This window comes from Acanthisitta chloris, unplaced genomic scaffold, assembly GCF_000695815.1.
Source record: "Acanthisitta chloris isolate BGI_N310 unplaced genomic scaffold, ASM69581v1 scaffold2099, whole genome shotgun sequence".
Classification (NCBI taxonomy): Eukaryota; Metazoa; Chordata; class Aves; order Passeriformes; family Acanthisittidae; genus Acanthisitta; species Acanthisitta chloris.
The window spans coordinates 78,193-90,139 of NW_008689608.1; the positions used below are offsets into that span (position 1 = coordinate 78,193).

The window sequence follows — 11,947 nt, forward strand, 5'->3', positions numbered from 1 at the left end:
ATGACCAAAACACCACAGTTTGTGAACTACCAGACCAAAACAGGTTTAGAAGTGTAGGGTGCAGGTGTATATCTGAGATGCTGAAAATGAGACAGAAAGTAGTCTAGTCCTACCATTCACCACTCACATGCCGAGTGTTTGAAATCTTATTCTTCTTTCATTCTGCCATTATCATGCAAATATTAAACAGAGTAAAATTTGGAGGCTCTACCCATGGGAAAGTTTGACCTTTCAATACTTGTTCTTCTAAAAATGTAAAGAAAAAGAATCTTGAAGCTGTTGAAAGGAAACATTTTGACATTTCCATAGGCACAAAATGTGCTGTCTCTCCCTAAATTAAAATGTTTTACTTGGGCTGATTATTTGCATTATCAGGGCTCTGGAGAGCTCAGGCTGGCAGAAGGCAGAATTCCTTTTCACTCTGGGGCCTCAATGTGTTCTCAAGTACCAAGAGCAAAAGACAATGGATGAGGCTGGAAACTCACCCCATAAACCAGTTCTCCCACCATGCCGTTCCATGTCTTGGTGTCGGGGTCCCGGGCTCCGTATTTCCCATCTCGGACAATCTCCAGCCTGTAGTGGTAGCCAACATGCTTTGCAATCTCCGCAGCAAGCTCCACACAGTAGCCTTCATACCTCTCATTGCCTTCAAACTGGTTGGCATTCTTCTTGAGCATCACGTATGGGTCTTCCTGGCACGCAGAAGACCAATATTGAGCCACACTCCACATTCTAGAGGTGCACATCAGGGGCTCAGGCTAGAGCCCAGTGTGCAGTTTCTGGTCCCCTTACAAAGCTCTAGCTTTGAGTTTTGTCTCAAAGGACACAGCCAACATACATTGGGCTTATTCTAGAAAGCACAAAGTCTGATTTTTTATTGTGGCATATTCCGTGCACAGCTTCCACAGTGATGGATCTGGTGGGAATGGAGTGGCTGGGGGAATTTGGGCAACCAGATTCCAACCTTTCAGTGCAGTTCTGCAAGGAGTATTTAGTGCATCTGAGCTGTGAATGTTAAAAGGCAATTCTGACTGTGTGTGGGCACAGGCAGAATCAGATCTGCTGGACAGCAGAGAGCCTTAAGATGTTTAACTCAGTGTGAGTATTGTGTCTTCTCTGCAGACTCACAGTGAGCATTCAGCAAACAAATTAGTAACACTTGATGGTTCTGCAGGGTAAGTGTATAACAATGACACAATACATGATACCATACATTATGGGGTACCTACTATTCCTTCATGATTATAGTGGAGGTTTGTTTTTAAAGCAATGATTCAGCCTCTCTGCACAATACAGCTTATCCTTCCCAAAACTGCAGCCCCCATTCTGTGGGCTAAACACAAAGCTCAGGCACAATGTTCCTAATTTACCTATGTTGATGCTTCTACTATCTTGTCATAATCTTTTGTATTTTCTACACTTAAGCATGAGAGCCCTTTAATACCTATTTAATTAGTCACAGCAATTTTCAGATACCTTTATGGACCCGGCAGGAAACAGTAAGTGCTATTATTATTATTGTTATTGCCATTATAAAAATGATATAGTACAAAGGAGGATGCATGAGTGGGAAGAGGGAGTTGGCACATCAGGGAAGTGGGGGAGAGGGAGAGTTGGGATAGAAGTCACAGCACTTACTAGGATAGTCGTGACGATGTAAGTCCTGTTCTGGAGACTTGTAGACTCATTGCCACTCTGAGTGTCTATGGCTGTTGGGACCAACTTCTCATCTTCATTCCAATACCCAATCTGCCCAATACAAAACCAGGATATTTCATTGATATCTCTGTAATATTAACCAAGACACGGCAACAGGGTCATACCAGCAGGATCAGCTCCCTCTGTGTGTTCATATCCAACCAGAGTTTTCCTCTCCTGATTCTTGGTGTCTTTTGCCAGGGGGTCTGGGAAATTGCCCATCCCACTGTGCCTCCAGTCTGAAAATAATGGGCATGATATGCTACAGTAGCACAGTGCTCATATGCATGTAAAAACATTTAGCACAGCGTACTGGGGATTATTGCCATTGCCTGTCTCATCCCTATGCCAAAAATGCACATTTCCTCTCTGTGACTTCTGAAAATTATTCTGTGAGCTTGCCTGCTGCATGTGCAGGTGCTACAGGGTGATGGAATGCTATCCTGCAGCTGAAAGCCTGCATGGATATAGCACTGGCTCTTAGGACATCTTGAGACTACAGGACAAAAAAAACAAGTCAGAAAAAAAAATCCCAAACCTGGGCCAATGTCAAAAAGTTTGGGGTCATGAATAAACTGCACAGTTGTAATGGGAAGACCTCTCATGTTAAATTGTGCTTATTAATAATCAGGGATTTGGGCTAATCTATCACTGCTTGCAGGTAAAGCAGAGCATGACTGAATATCACTAGGAAGACCATGGTTGAGGTTATCCACTTTGAGGACTTGATTTTATAAGAGGTTTTCCATCACCTCATGTAAGTATGAAGCTGCCTGAGCTCTGCTCATATGAAAGGAATTTCTTATCACAGTAAATGGGAAAGGGTATTAACCAGGGCAAGACCAGGAGCCTGCTGATGGCAGATTAGAGATCATAACAGCTCAGGAGAAAAAGATGTATTCAGGCTTCTCATCACTCTTCACTGCCCAGGCAAAAAGAATGGAGACTGAGGAAAAAGCTTCTAAAGCTCTGCCCTGGGGCAACATACGTGGAGACATTTATGTTTGTTTTGCACCTCTGACCTGGTGGATCTAAAATACAACAAGCAGCATGGCAGTAATGTACTTCTTCCAAACAAATATGACTTCTGACAGTAAATACAGAGAAAAATCAAGACATTAAGCCACTCTGTTTCTTATCCTCTATAGACTCCAGATTGCCAGCTGACTGAAGTTCAGAGACCCAAACTGGACAGGATACTGCCTTTGTCCTGTTATGAATACCTTGTAGCAGAGCAAGCTTGCTGTGTGTGTCTTCAAAGCGACACTTCTTTTATTTCTCAATGAAAATTCACCTTTTTTCACTTGACTGCATTGGGTTTTGATCTCATATCATCTATTCTTAAGTGTCAGTATGAACTGAGGGTAGGGGCTGTAAATATGGAACTTGTATTATTTTCATTTTTCTTAGTATCAAGCAAATAAGTTATTTTTTAGGGGACTGAGGACATGCAGAGGGATTACACTGAATGCTCCATTCCAAAATATTTAGTAGCTCTCCTTTATTGATGAATAACTGAGTTATTCTTTGTTCTTCAAATACATAGTATCTAAAGTGGGACATAAGCACACGGAGTCATATTTTCAAAAGGATTAATGTTTCAAGGGCTCAGCATCCCTGAACAAGGCCAGATTTTTCAAAGAGCCTGGGATATAGAAAGGGATCAAGACTTCAGAGCAGCACAAAGGTCTGTGTAGCTATCGGGACATGGTTAGTGGTAAAGCTCTTGTCACTTCAAGGAGGGCAGAATTAGGTCAACATAAAGGGTTCATCTACACTGGTTAGACAGCTTCTGCCTGGCTCTGCCTTGGCTCACCCTTGGAAAAGAAAAGTGGGAGGGCAAAACCAGACAGTCGAGTAGCTGAGCCTGAACCAATGCACACTGCCAATAGCAAGGCTGAGTTGACCACACTTTTACTATTCTGGAAAATCTCTGCCACACAGCTGAGATGCCCTTGTTGCTCTTGATAACACCTTCCATATGTTGTGTGTCTTTTAGTAATATACCATGAGTTCTCATCAGTGCTTGGTTTTGCTCATGCACAGAGCTGGCAATACACTTGTAACTTCACACACAAGTTTTCATGAACAGGAATGTCTATTGAGACCTAACCACGCTGTATCTCAAACACCAGGCAGGAATCTGACACAGGATATCAGGTCATTTACCTTTCTGATCCCATCGTGTTTCATCTCAATCACATGGAGGGTGTAGTTGGTCCTCCTTCCTTTCTCATTAAACTGAACGTTGCCAGATAATCCTTCAAAACGGACCTTAAAGATGTAAATATCAATGAAGACAGCAAATGGGGAGCATCTCATGCATGGTGGTTCAACAGCAGTAAGAGGGGAGGGGAAGAAGGATGGAGAGTGCAGTCATTTCTCTCAGTTCCATGCTGGGGAGACAGAACATCTATCTGACACTGGGATTTCACTTCAGTTCACTCTCTACAGCATGCCTGGCCATGGGCACAGCCATTCTCTTAACTTACCCTTCCTCTTAGTGATCTGTAACATAGCTCAGCTATGCATAAGAGCTAGAGCACCAGTGTGAGCCCATCACCCCTTGGGATGTGACAGTGAGCTAAATCAGCTCTGAGCTCCTTGAGTTTTGTGGCATTTTGTATTTTCTAAATCTGATCTGGAGTCAGGATTTTGTAAAGAATTTGTCAGTTCAAATCAGGAACTGTATTTGAAGGAAATATGAAACCCTGGCCACAGCTCCCAGCGGTCGCTTTTTTGATAGAGAGGAGTCTCTCAGTTAACAAGCAAATTTAATTATGTTTGCATCAGCCTAATAAAACCCAACAATTTAGTGTTGCAAATGAAATTTGCATAGGAAACTTTGAACCATAAATCTCTGCTGATCACACTGCTGAGCTGAAGTGATGCTCACGTCACATCCCACATCCTGAACTTCTCCCTCAGTGTGGCCATTTGACTTGCTGCAATAGGGCCCATCCTAGTGTGGAGAAGGGCTTCTTACTGGAATCCCATACAGTGTGTGGACCAGGCAGTGGGGACCAGGAACATGGAAAAATGTGCAGATTTGGGTTTCTATGGAGATCACCCAGAGAAGTGCTCATGCTACTGGATTAGGAATTTAGGGTTTGTTCTCAGCCTTTCCACTTGCTTTGGACAAACCTGTTGCCCCTGCAACTGAAGTCTTCCCACATGCAAAATAGGAACAGGTATTTAGCAGCCTTTTTAAGTGCTCTGAGATCCTCAGAGTAAAGACCCACGGTGAAGAAATGAGGATATATCATTACAGAGGAAATCTGTCGTTAATCTGCTTAAGCTCTGTTTGTTTTCCAGCTATTATCGCAAAGGTTTGTCATGAAAAAGAACATCTGCCAGTATTTTCTGAAGCTCTTTCAAGTCAAGAGGTATTCTTGGTGACATTTGGAGAAACATGCTTTTCCCTTATCACAAGACACAACATGCCCATAAAAAATAGATGCGCTGGAAAAGCACCATTGTCTTAAGCACTCCCAAGCCTGTTTTTTGTCACGTCTCCTTTGGTTTTCTTTTCAGGTTCTGACCGATTCTGAAGCTCAGGTCACAGGTGCTCATGTTTTGTAGCTTTATATGCACTAAATGGCAGGTGTACAGCATCATTTTCTTCTATCTGAATGACTGAAATCTTAATCCTGTGATATCCATGTGGCACTGAAACGGCAAAAGGGATCTCTGCCATGCAGGATGCAGGGCAACTTTTCCATCATTTACCATGGTCAATGCAAAAGGCAAAAAAGTGTAATACACAATATAGTGAGGACTGATTTCAACAGTGCTAAGCACCAGTAAAGTCAACTGGAGACCAGGAGCATTTAAGTATATTTGTATATAAGACATGGATGGATGTGTGGTTGGTTGTTGGGAGATCTGGAGCAGAAGGATGTTGTTGTGGCTTTCTGGTTTACACAGGCTCAGTCAGCAGCTAGGAACTATCTATCTGCTTATTAGATGTCGTAACCAAGTAAAGTTAAAACCAAAAATTGTTAAAAGTATCATAATCTTTTCAAAGTGCAAGCAAAACATTAGTGTATTTGTTTTAAGCAACATTTTGTGAGCTTTTCCTGGAAAAAAAAGTAATGATCTTTGATAAAAACATGCATTCTGCTGGAACGCGTTAGATTCCTGTTTTTAAAAAAAATGGCAGAATGTTTCATATTTCTTTTCATCTTTATTCCTGCCACCCATGAGTCCTTGCTAGGAGGTTGTAGTGATGTGGGGGTTAATCTATTCTCCCCAGTAACAAGTAGTAGGACAAGAGGAAATGGTCTCAGGTTGTGTCAGGGAAGGTGTAGATTGGATATTAAGTTATTATTTCTTCACCAAAATGGTTGTCAAGCATTGGAACAGGCTGCCAAGGGAAATGGTGGAATCACCATCGCTGAAGGGATTGAAAAGACATGTGGCACTTGGGTACATGGTTTAGTGCTGGGCTTGGCAGTGCTGGGGGAATGGTTGGAATTGATGATCTTAGAAGTGTTTTCCAACCAAACTGTTTCTATGGTTCCTTCCTACACTAAACAGAAATAAGGCAATTTGAGAGCATATTCCAGACATTTGAGGAGAAGTAAATAGAGAAACCTTTCGCTTTTAAACAACTTATAAAATTTCAGGCATTAGTAAATGGGAGGTGAAGAGAAAGCACACTGTGAAGAGCTGTAAGAATTGCTCTAATTGTGAGTCTTAACAGAATGGATAACTGAAATCTTCAATCTTAGTATAAGTTCTTCTATTTCCATCTGCATTTTTCTTGCTACGTGACTAAATGCTGGATGATTATTAAATTCATAGGTAAAATTTTACTAGGAGGCTTCTTCCCCTGCCTGTTTCAGAGACTTTTATTCTGACCATCACAATTGAAGTGGTCAAGCCTCTTAAAAATGATAATTTTTCAACAGTAAAGAAACAATTTGGCAAATGGCTCTTCATGTTCTTTGCCCAAAGTCACTAGAGTTGAAAAATTAAGACTTTTGAAATTGTTTTAATGAAGAGATGAGGAAACTTTGGAGGAGATTTTCCAACACACAGACAAAATTGTGTTTTCTAGCCCTCTAATTCTGATATCCCATTCTCATAAATTCAATAAAGGAAAATGCTTGAGAAGCCATTGCTCATCAGAAGACTTCAAAGTATTTTATGTTTATGAGGTAACCGATCTCCCTAATGCATCAGGGAGGCTGATTTTATTACAAGGGCTTGGAGAAACTATGACAGTGATTTGCCCAAGGTCATACAGAAAGTCAGTGACAGGCTTGGGAACAAATTGAATCCAAGCAATAAAATCAAATCAGATGCAAAATTTGGTTATAAAGGAATTGTTGTTTACCAGTGAGCCAAAACCAAATCAAAACAAAATACTTGGGAAACTTTACATATGATACAAATTAACCAAATTAATATTATTCTCCTTGCCTTCTTCACAGTTAAGGAAAGAAGATGGGGATAAGCTATATTTGGATAACACTGAACTAGCAGTATTTCCAAGGAATCCATCTATTTCTGTCACGAGAAAAAGGGAAAAATACTAGAAATGAATGTCAGTCTTGAAATTTAATGACATTTTAAGGTATTCTACCTTTCTAAGTCTTTGACAAGAGTGTACTGTTTTTTCCTCTTGCTGTAAGTTTCACATCATACTTCTGTTTATTCAAAACTCTAAATTTCATGCAGGATGAAAAAAGCAAAATTATCAGATCTGAGGAATAAACTATCTAAATGGCTGTTATTAAGACCTTTATGATTCCTCACAGTATGATACAAGGTATAATCTGCACTTTGAGAACATTTTGCTGACAGCCAGCACATAAGGCAAAATTCACATGCATTCATTAGCATCAGGAACTGAAGCTGAGTTCACAGAGAGTCGAAGAAAGTGCAAAAAATATGGTCTGAGCAGGTCTGTGTCTTAGGTAGGAAAAGATAAAAATAAGGATTTTATGGCATAATATTTTGGCTTTTCCATCTCAGAACTTCAACAGAAGTTAGAGCAGGCGAGGACACATCAGATGGTACCAGGAAAAGCAGTTTGCTGCATGCACCCTTCAGCTTTTTAGGAGACCTGATTCTAATCTGGAAGGAGCAGTTCCTTATCCCAAGTGACTTGTGTTAACATTTCTGCTGCTAACCATCCCTCTTCCCCCACCCACAGGCTACGTTCAGCCCTGCTCTCAGTGCACACATTGTGGGGGTTCCAAACCTGCTGCAGTGCTCTCTGGATGTCAATGCCTTGTCCCCAGGGCACAGCTGGGTTGGCAAGGCAGTCCCCGGCGTTGCCGCGACGGGAGATGTCGATCCGCTGCCTCCTCAGGTTCTGAAAGGCCTCAGCCATCACCCGAACTCCGTCGTACGTTAGGGCCGACGTGTACTAGAAAGAGAAGAGGAGTTGTACATGGCCCATTAGGGTGAGCTGCCCCTGGGTGTGTTACATGGTTTGCCTCATGGTAACTTTTCAGATGATTTGCTCTGTTCTCATCCGTCCATCTATGGAGTTCAACAGCCTTTCTCCCTGTAACATCTACTGTCCTGTTGACTTGTCAAAGTTGGTTTCACTTTCATGACTGGGAAGTGAAGGTGAAGTTCCTGGTGTGGATTTAGATTGCACTCCCTGAAGAAAACTCAGCCTTAAAAGCCATTCATCTGCTCCCCAAGTCTTCGTGTTTAATTAGAATATTTGACCTGAACTTTGAAGGAACACATTATACTGTGTAAATGTGAGATACATGAAATCAAGACACAAGGGACTTGTCCTGGTCACAGACAAAGACCTGAAAGCTCTATCTCAATCTGAAAAAATTCTGCAAAAGATGAATTTATTCAAGCAGAAACTTGTACAGAAACCTGTGTTAAAACTTGGCATGAAGCATCAGAGTAAATGTTAGAGTTAATTTCTTTTTCTATGATCACCTACCAATTTATTTGTTTGGAACTTTCTGAAACTAATAATTCTAAAGTTACCATTTCTATTGCTGAGTGTTTGTCACAAATGTAGTTGCTTTCAAATGTCAAACGGAAAAAAACAACCTCTCCCTCCACCCATCCCTCAACAGCTTCAGGGCCTTCTGTATTAGGAATTTAAATATTTTTCCCCTCTGCTGTACACACTTATTGGAAATACTCAAAAAGAACATCTGGAAAGACTTTATTATCACTGGATGTCTAGTAAACAAGTCAAAGGTTAAGGAGTTAATGAGGCTTTTTGTTTTTTATATACTGAACATTATGAGATGTTTAATCTTTAGCTTTGAGGAGGGTGAAAACTGGGACACTGAGTGAATACACTAAATTGTGTATTTCTTAGGAAGCAGTAACTGCAGCCTAGTAAAATTTAGACAATGTTGAAGCACCTGGAACAGATAAAGTACATAATTATACTGAAACTCTCTCCGAGTGAGACTAAAGAGCTATGTGATCACACAGAGGTGAGCATAACTTGAACTGAGCCAGATGGACCTTAAATGAAATGGGCTTTTTATACCACTTGCCTTTGGCCTCTTCCAGTCCACACGTGGATGCTCTCTGGCATCATTATTCCTCCACTGTTGCATGATCCTGGCGGGAATAGTATCTGTATAATTCACCAACTGGAATCCAGTTACATTGGCTCCACTCTCCCTGAATTTGGTCAGGTCAATGTCCATGAATCCCTAGTACAGGAGAGAAACAGGAGAAGCTCATCAGAGGAACACATCTCTGGGTGGGTAAGAGGAATCCTGCCTATCTATGAATATGGCAGACAGCTCAGGAAAAATCTCTTCCCTCTGCAAGGTAATGTCCAACTTTAGAGAGGCACCAGTTCCCTGCCCACAGTGTGAACTTACCTCTCTCATAAGCTCTGAGCTGGCCATGTCCTGCAGTTTCCACCCAGGGGACAAATAGTCATATCAACAACAGCTCATTTGTAAGAAAACTAGCAGAGTAATGGAAAAATGTATCCTAAATGCTGCTTGGATAAAATAAATAAAATTTGTAAAATATATTAGAACTTTTTGCCCAGTTCTAAATTTTATACAGAATTATTCCCCCAGTCCTAACTTTTATGCACTCAGTCATGGATAGGCTATTTCTTTTCAAGCCACAGTTTGAAGGGAGAAACAAATCCTGAACAATGAACATTCAGCAGATCAAGGAGGAAGTGTTTGGTCTGCTTGTTAGAGAAGTCTGGCCATTAGAAAATACACTTCATAGGATTTGATAGTTTGGGAGGTAAAAAAGGTGCTCTTTTTAGACTTCAGACAACTAATGAAATACATTTCTTTCATCTTCTTTCATTTTCTTATTATTCTTGTTTACCTCTTGCTCACTGCATGTGATGAACACGTGTGCACAGATACACCTGTATATTGATCAGGGTGGCACTGCAGATTTAGTCACTCCCCTTGAGTCTGAGGTGAAAAACTAATTAGAGACACACTGCAATATGGAGAAGAGGTCGTTCCTTGCTGTCCCAGCTTTGACCCCATCTCTGCAGCACTGCAGCTATGAAAACCCTTTGCTGTGCCTCCCTGCACAATGCAGATGTTTGAACTGTCCTCCTGCTTGTGCTGCTGTGTGTGGGACAGGCTGAGGTCTGGTGCTTTTTCTTTTGTAATATAAGCCCAAGAGATGTAGTCAATTATTTGCACTAGTACCATCAGCCTTAATGCATGAGGAAAAATGAATGAGAGGACTGTCACAGTGCAATCACTTGAGCAGCAGAAGAGCTCATTGGAGCTCTGTCTTCCCTCTGCCCTGATGGTGTGTGTTCTCCTCAGGCTCCTTCTCAACCTACCACTGGGTTTCTCTCCTTTGCTTGTGCTCAAACATATGATGATGGTGTAAGTTAAAAAACCCAAGTCGCACACACCAGTCAGATTCCTAAAATGGTGCTCTCTGTGCACAGCCTGAGGAAGCTAATTAGCTGATTAACTTCCAAAGCCAAGATCAAGCTGTTAGATGGAAACCTGTTTTGGGAACAGACCTTGCAAGGAAAAGACTAAATTGCCCCTCACATCAGCGTCAGACCGAGGGAGTTATAGTGACTCAAAAATGTCTTTAAAGACTTTCACATTTTTTTCTTCCAGGTTTTTGTAGGCAATTTGGCATCCACTTACAAGGCTGAGCATTGGATATTGGTGTACAGATGTTCTAAATAGATGACTTGTTTTGCTTCAAAGTGCAGTGATTTATGTTTAAAAAAAAAAGAAGAAAAAGTGATATTTTGTGTGTACATAATCCTCGGAATGCTGGTTAAACCCACATCAATCTTGTTTGTAATTGCTAGCGTAGGGGTTTGAGAAAGCCAGAGCTGTGATTAATGAATAGGAAATACAGCAGGATAATTGTCCTTGACATCTTAATGCATTTCAGGCCAAGTGGTTTTTGACACACAGAACTCCTAAGGTTCAGTAAGAGGGACCTCACAGGTTGCCAACTGGCTATTCATGTCTAGGACCAAATTACACTGACATTTTGCTCCTGGGAGCTACTCAGGGGAAAAAGATCTGTCAAAAGAAACTATCACAGAGCAACTTGAAGTTTGTGCCACCAGCTCCTCCTTGGAAGACCTAAAAAGGCATGAAGAAAAGTCCAAGTTTACAACAGAGTACGACTAAGATGTCTGGTGTATTAAGCCCCCTCAAGAGAAGGTTATGACACCCGTGATGAGGCAGCAGTGGTTGAAACCTCTGTATTTCACTGTTTTCCTCAAACCAAACCATTCTGAAACTGAAGCAAATATTCAACAGTATTCATTGGGATTCATCTTGCAAAAAATTTTAAAATAATCTGAGTAGACAAAAGGAATTATTGCTTCCCGAAGACTCTACTAATTATTCCCCACTAATTTTGACACATTTCAGATTCTTTTAAAATTGTGGAGACCTCTGAAGATTTTCCAGTCATTTAAGGCTGATGGGACCATCATTAACCTTGAAGACATCTTTGCATATTGGCTGTTATCAACAGCTGAAATACCTGTTTTCACCTGTTATCCCTCCTTCACCTGCACCAGTACAAGGACATTATAGGAATGGTCCTAATTAAAAAGGAACTTTAATCACTGCACCACTGAAATCTGCTCAGAGCAGGTCTGGGGAACATGAGAGCAAATGAATGGGGAATATCAGAGGTCTGATATTTTAGAAAAGAATTCACAGGGGGTGAATTCTTGCTGGCTAACATATAAACAAGAAAATATTGAATGTTATGCAAACTGGCTTTGGAAAATGCTTCTATTGACAAAGTGGCAGCAGGAAAT

General features: G+C 41.1%; 1 protein-coding gene across 2 annotated transcripts in view; it reads right to left on the minus strand.

The window, feature by feature from the left end:
- Positions 1-11,947, minus strand: part of GRIA1 (glutamate receptor, ionotropic, AMPA 1) — a 116,440-nt gene that overhangs the window by 32,701 nt on the left and 71,792 nt on the right. For both annotated transcript variants that reach the window (XM_009081472.1, XM_009081473.1), the window contains exons 5-9: positions 9,195-9,356; positions 7,910-8,077; positions 3,868-3,972; positions 1,639-1,749; positions 486-692 (exon numbers count right to left, since the gene is read on the minus strand). In XM_009081472.1, coding sequence (XP_009079720.1) covers positions 486-692; positions 1,639-1,749; positions 3,868-3,972; positions 7,910-8,077; positions 9,195-9,356 — 753 coding nt within the window. The remainder of the gene's footprint in view (positions 1-485; positions 693-1,638; positions 1,750-3,867; positions 3,973-7,909; positions 8,078-9,194; positions 9,357-11,947) is intronic.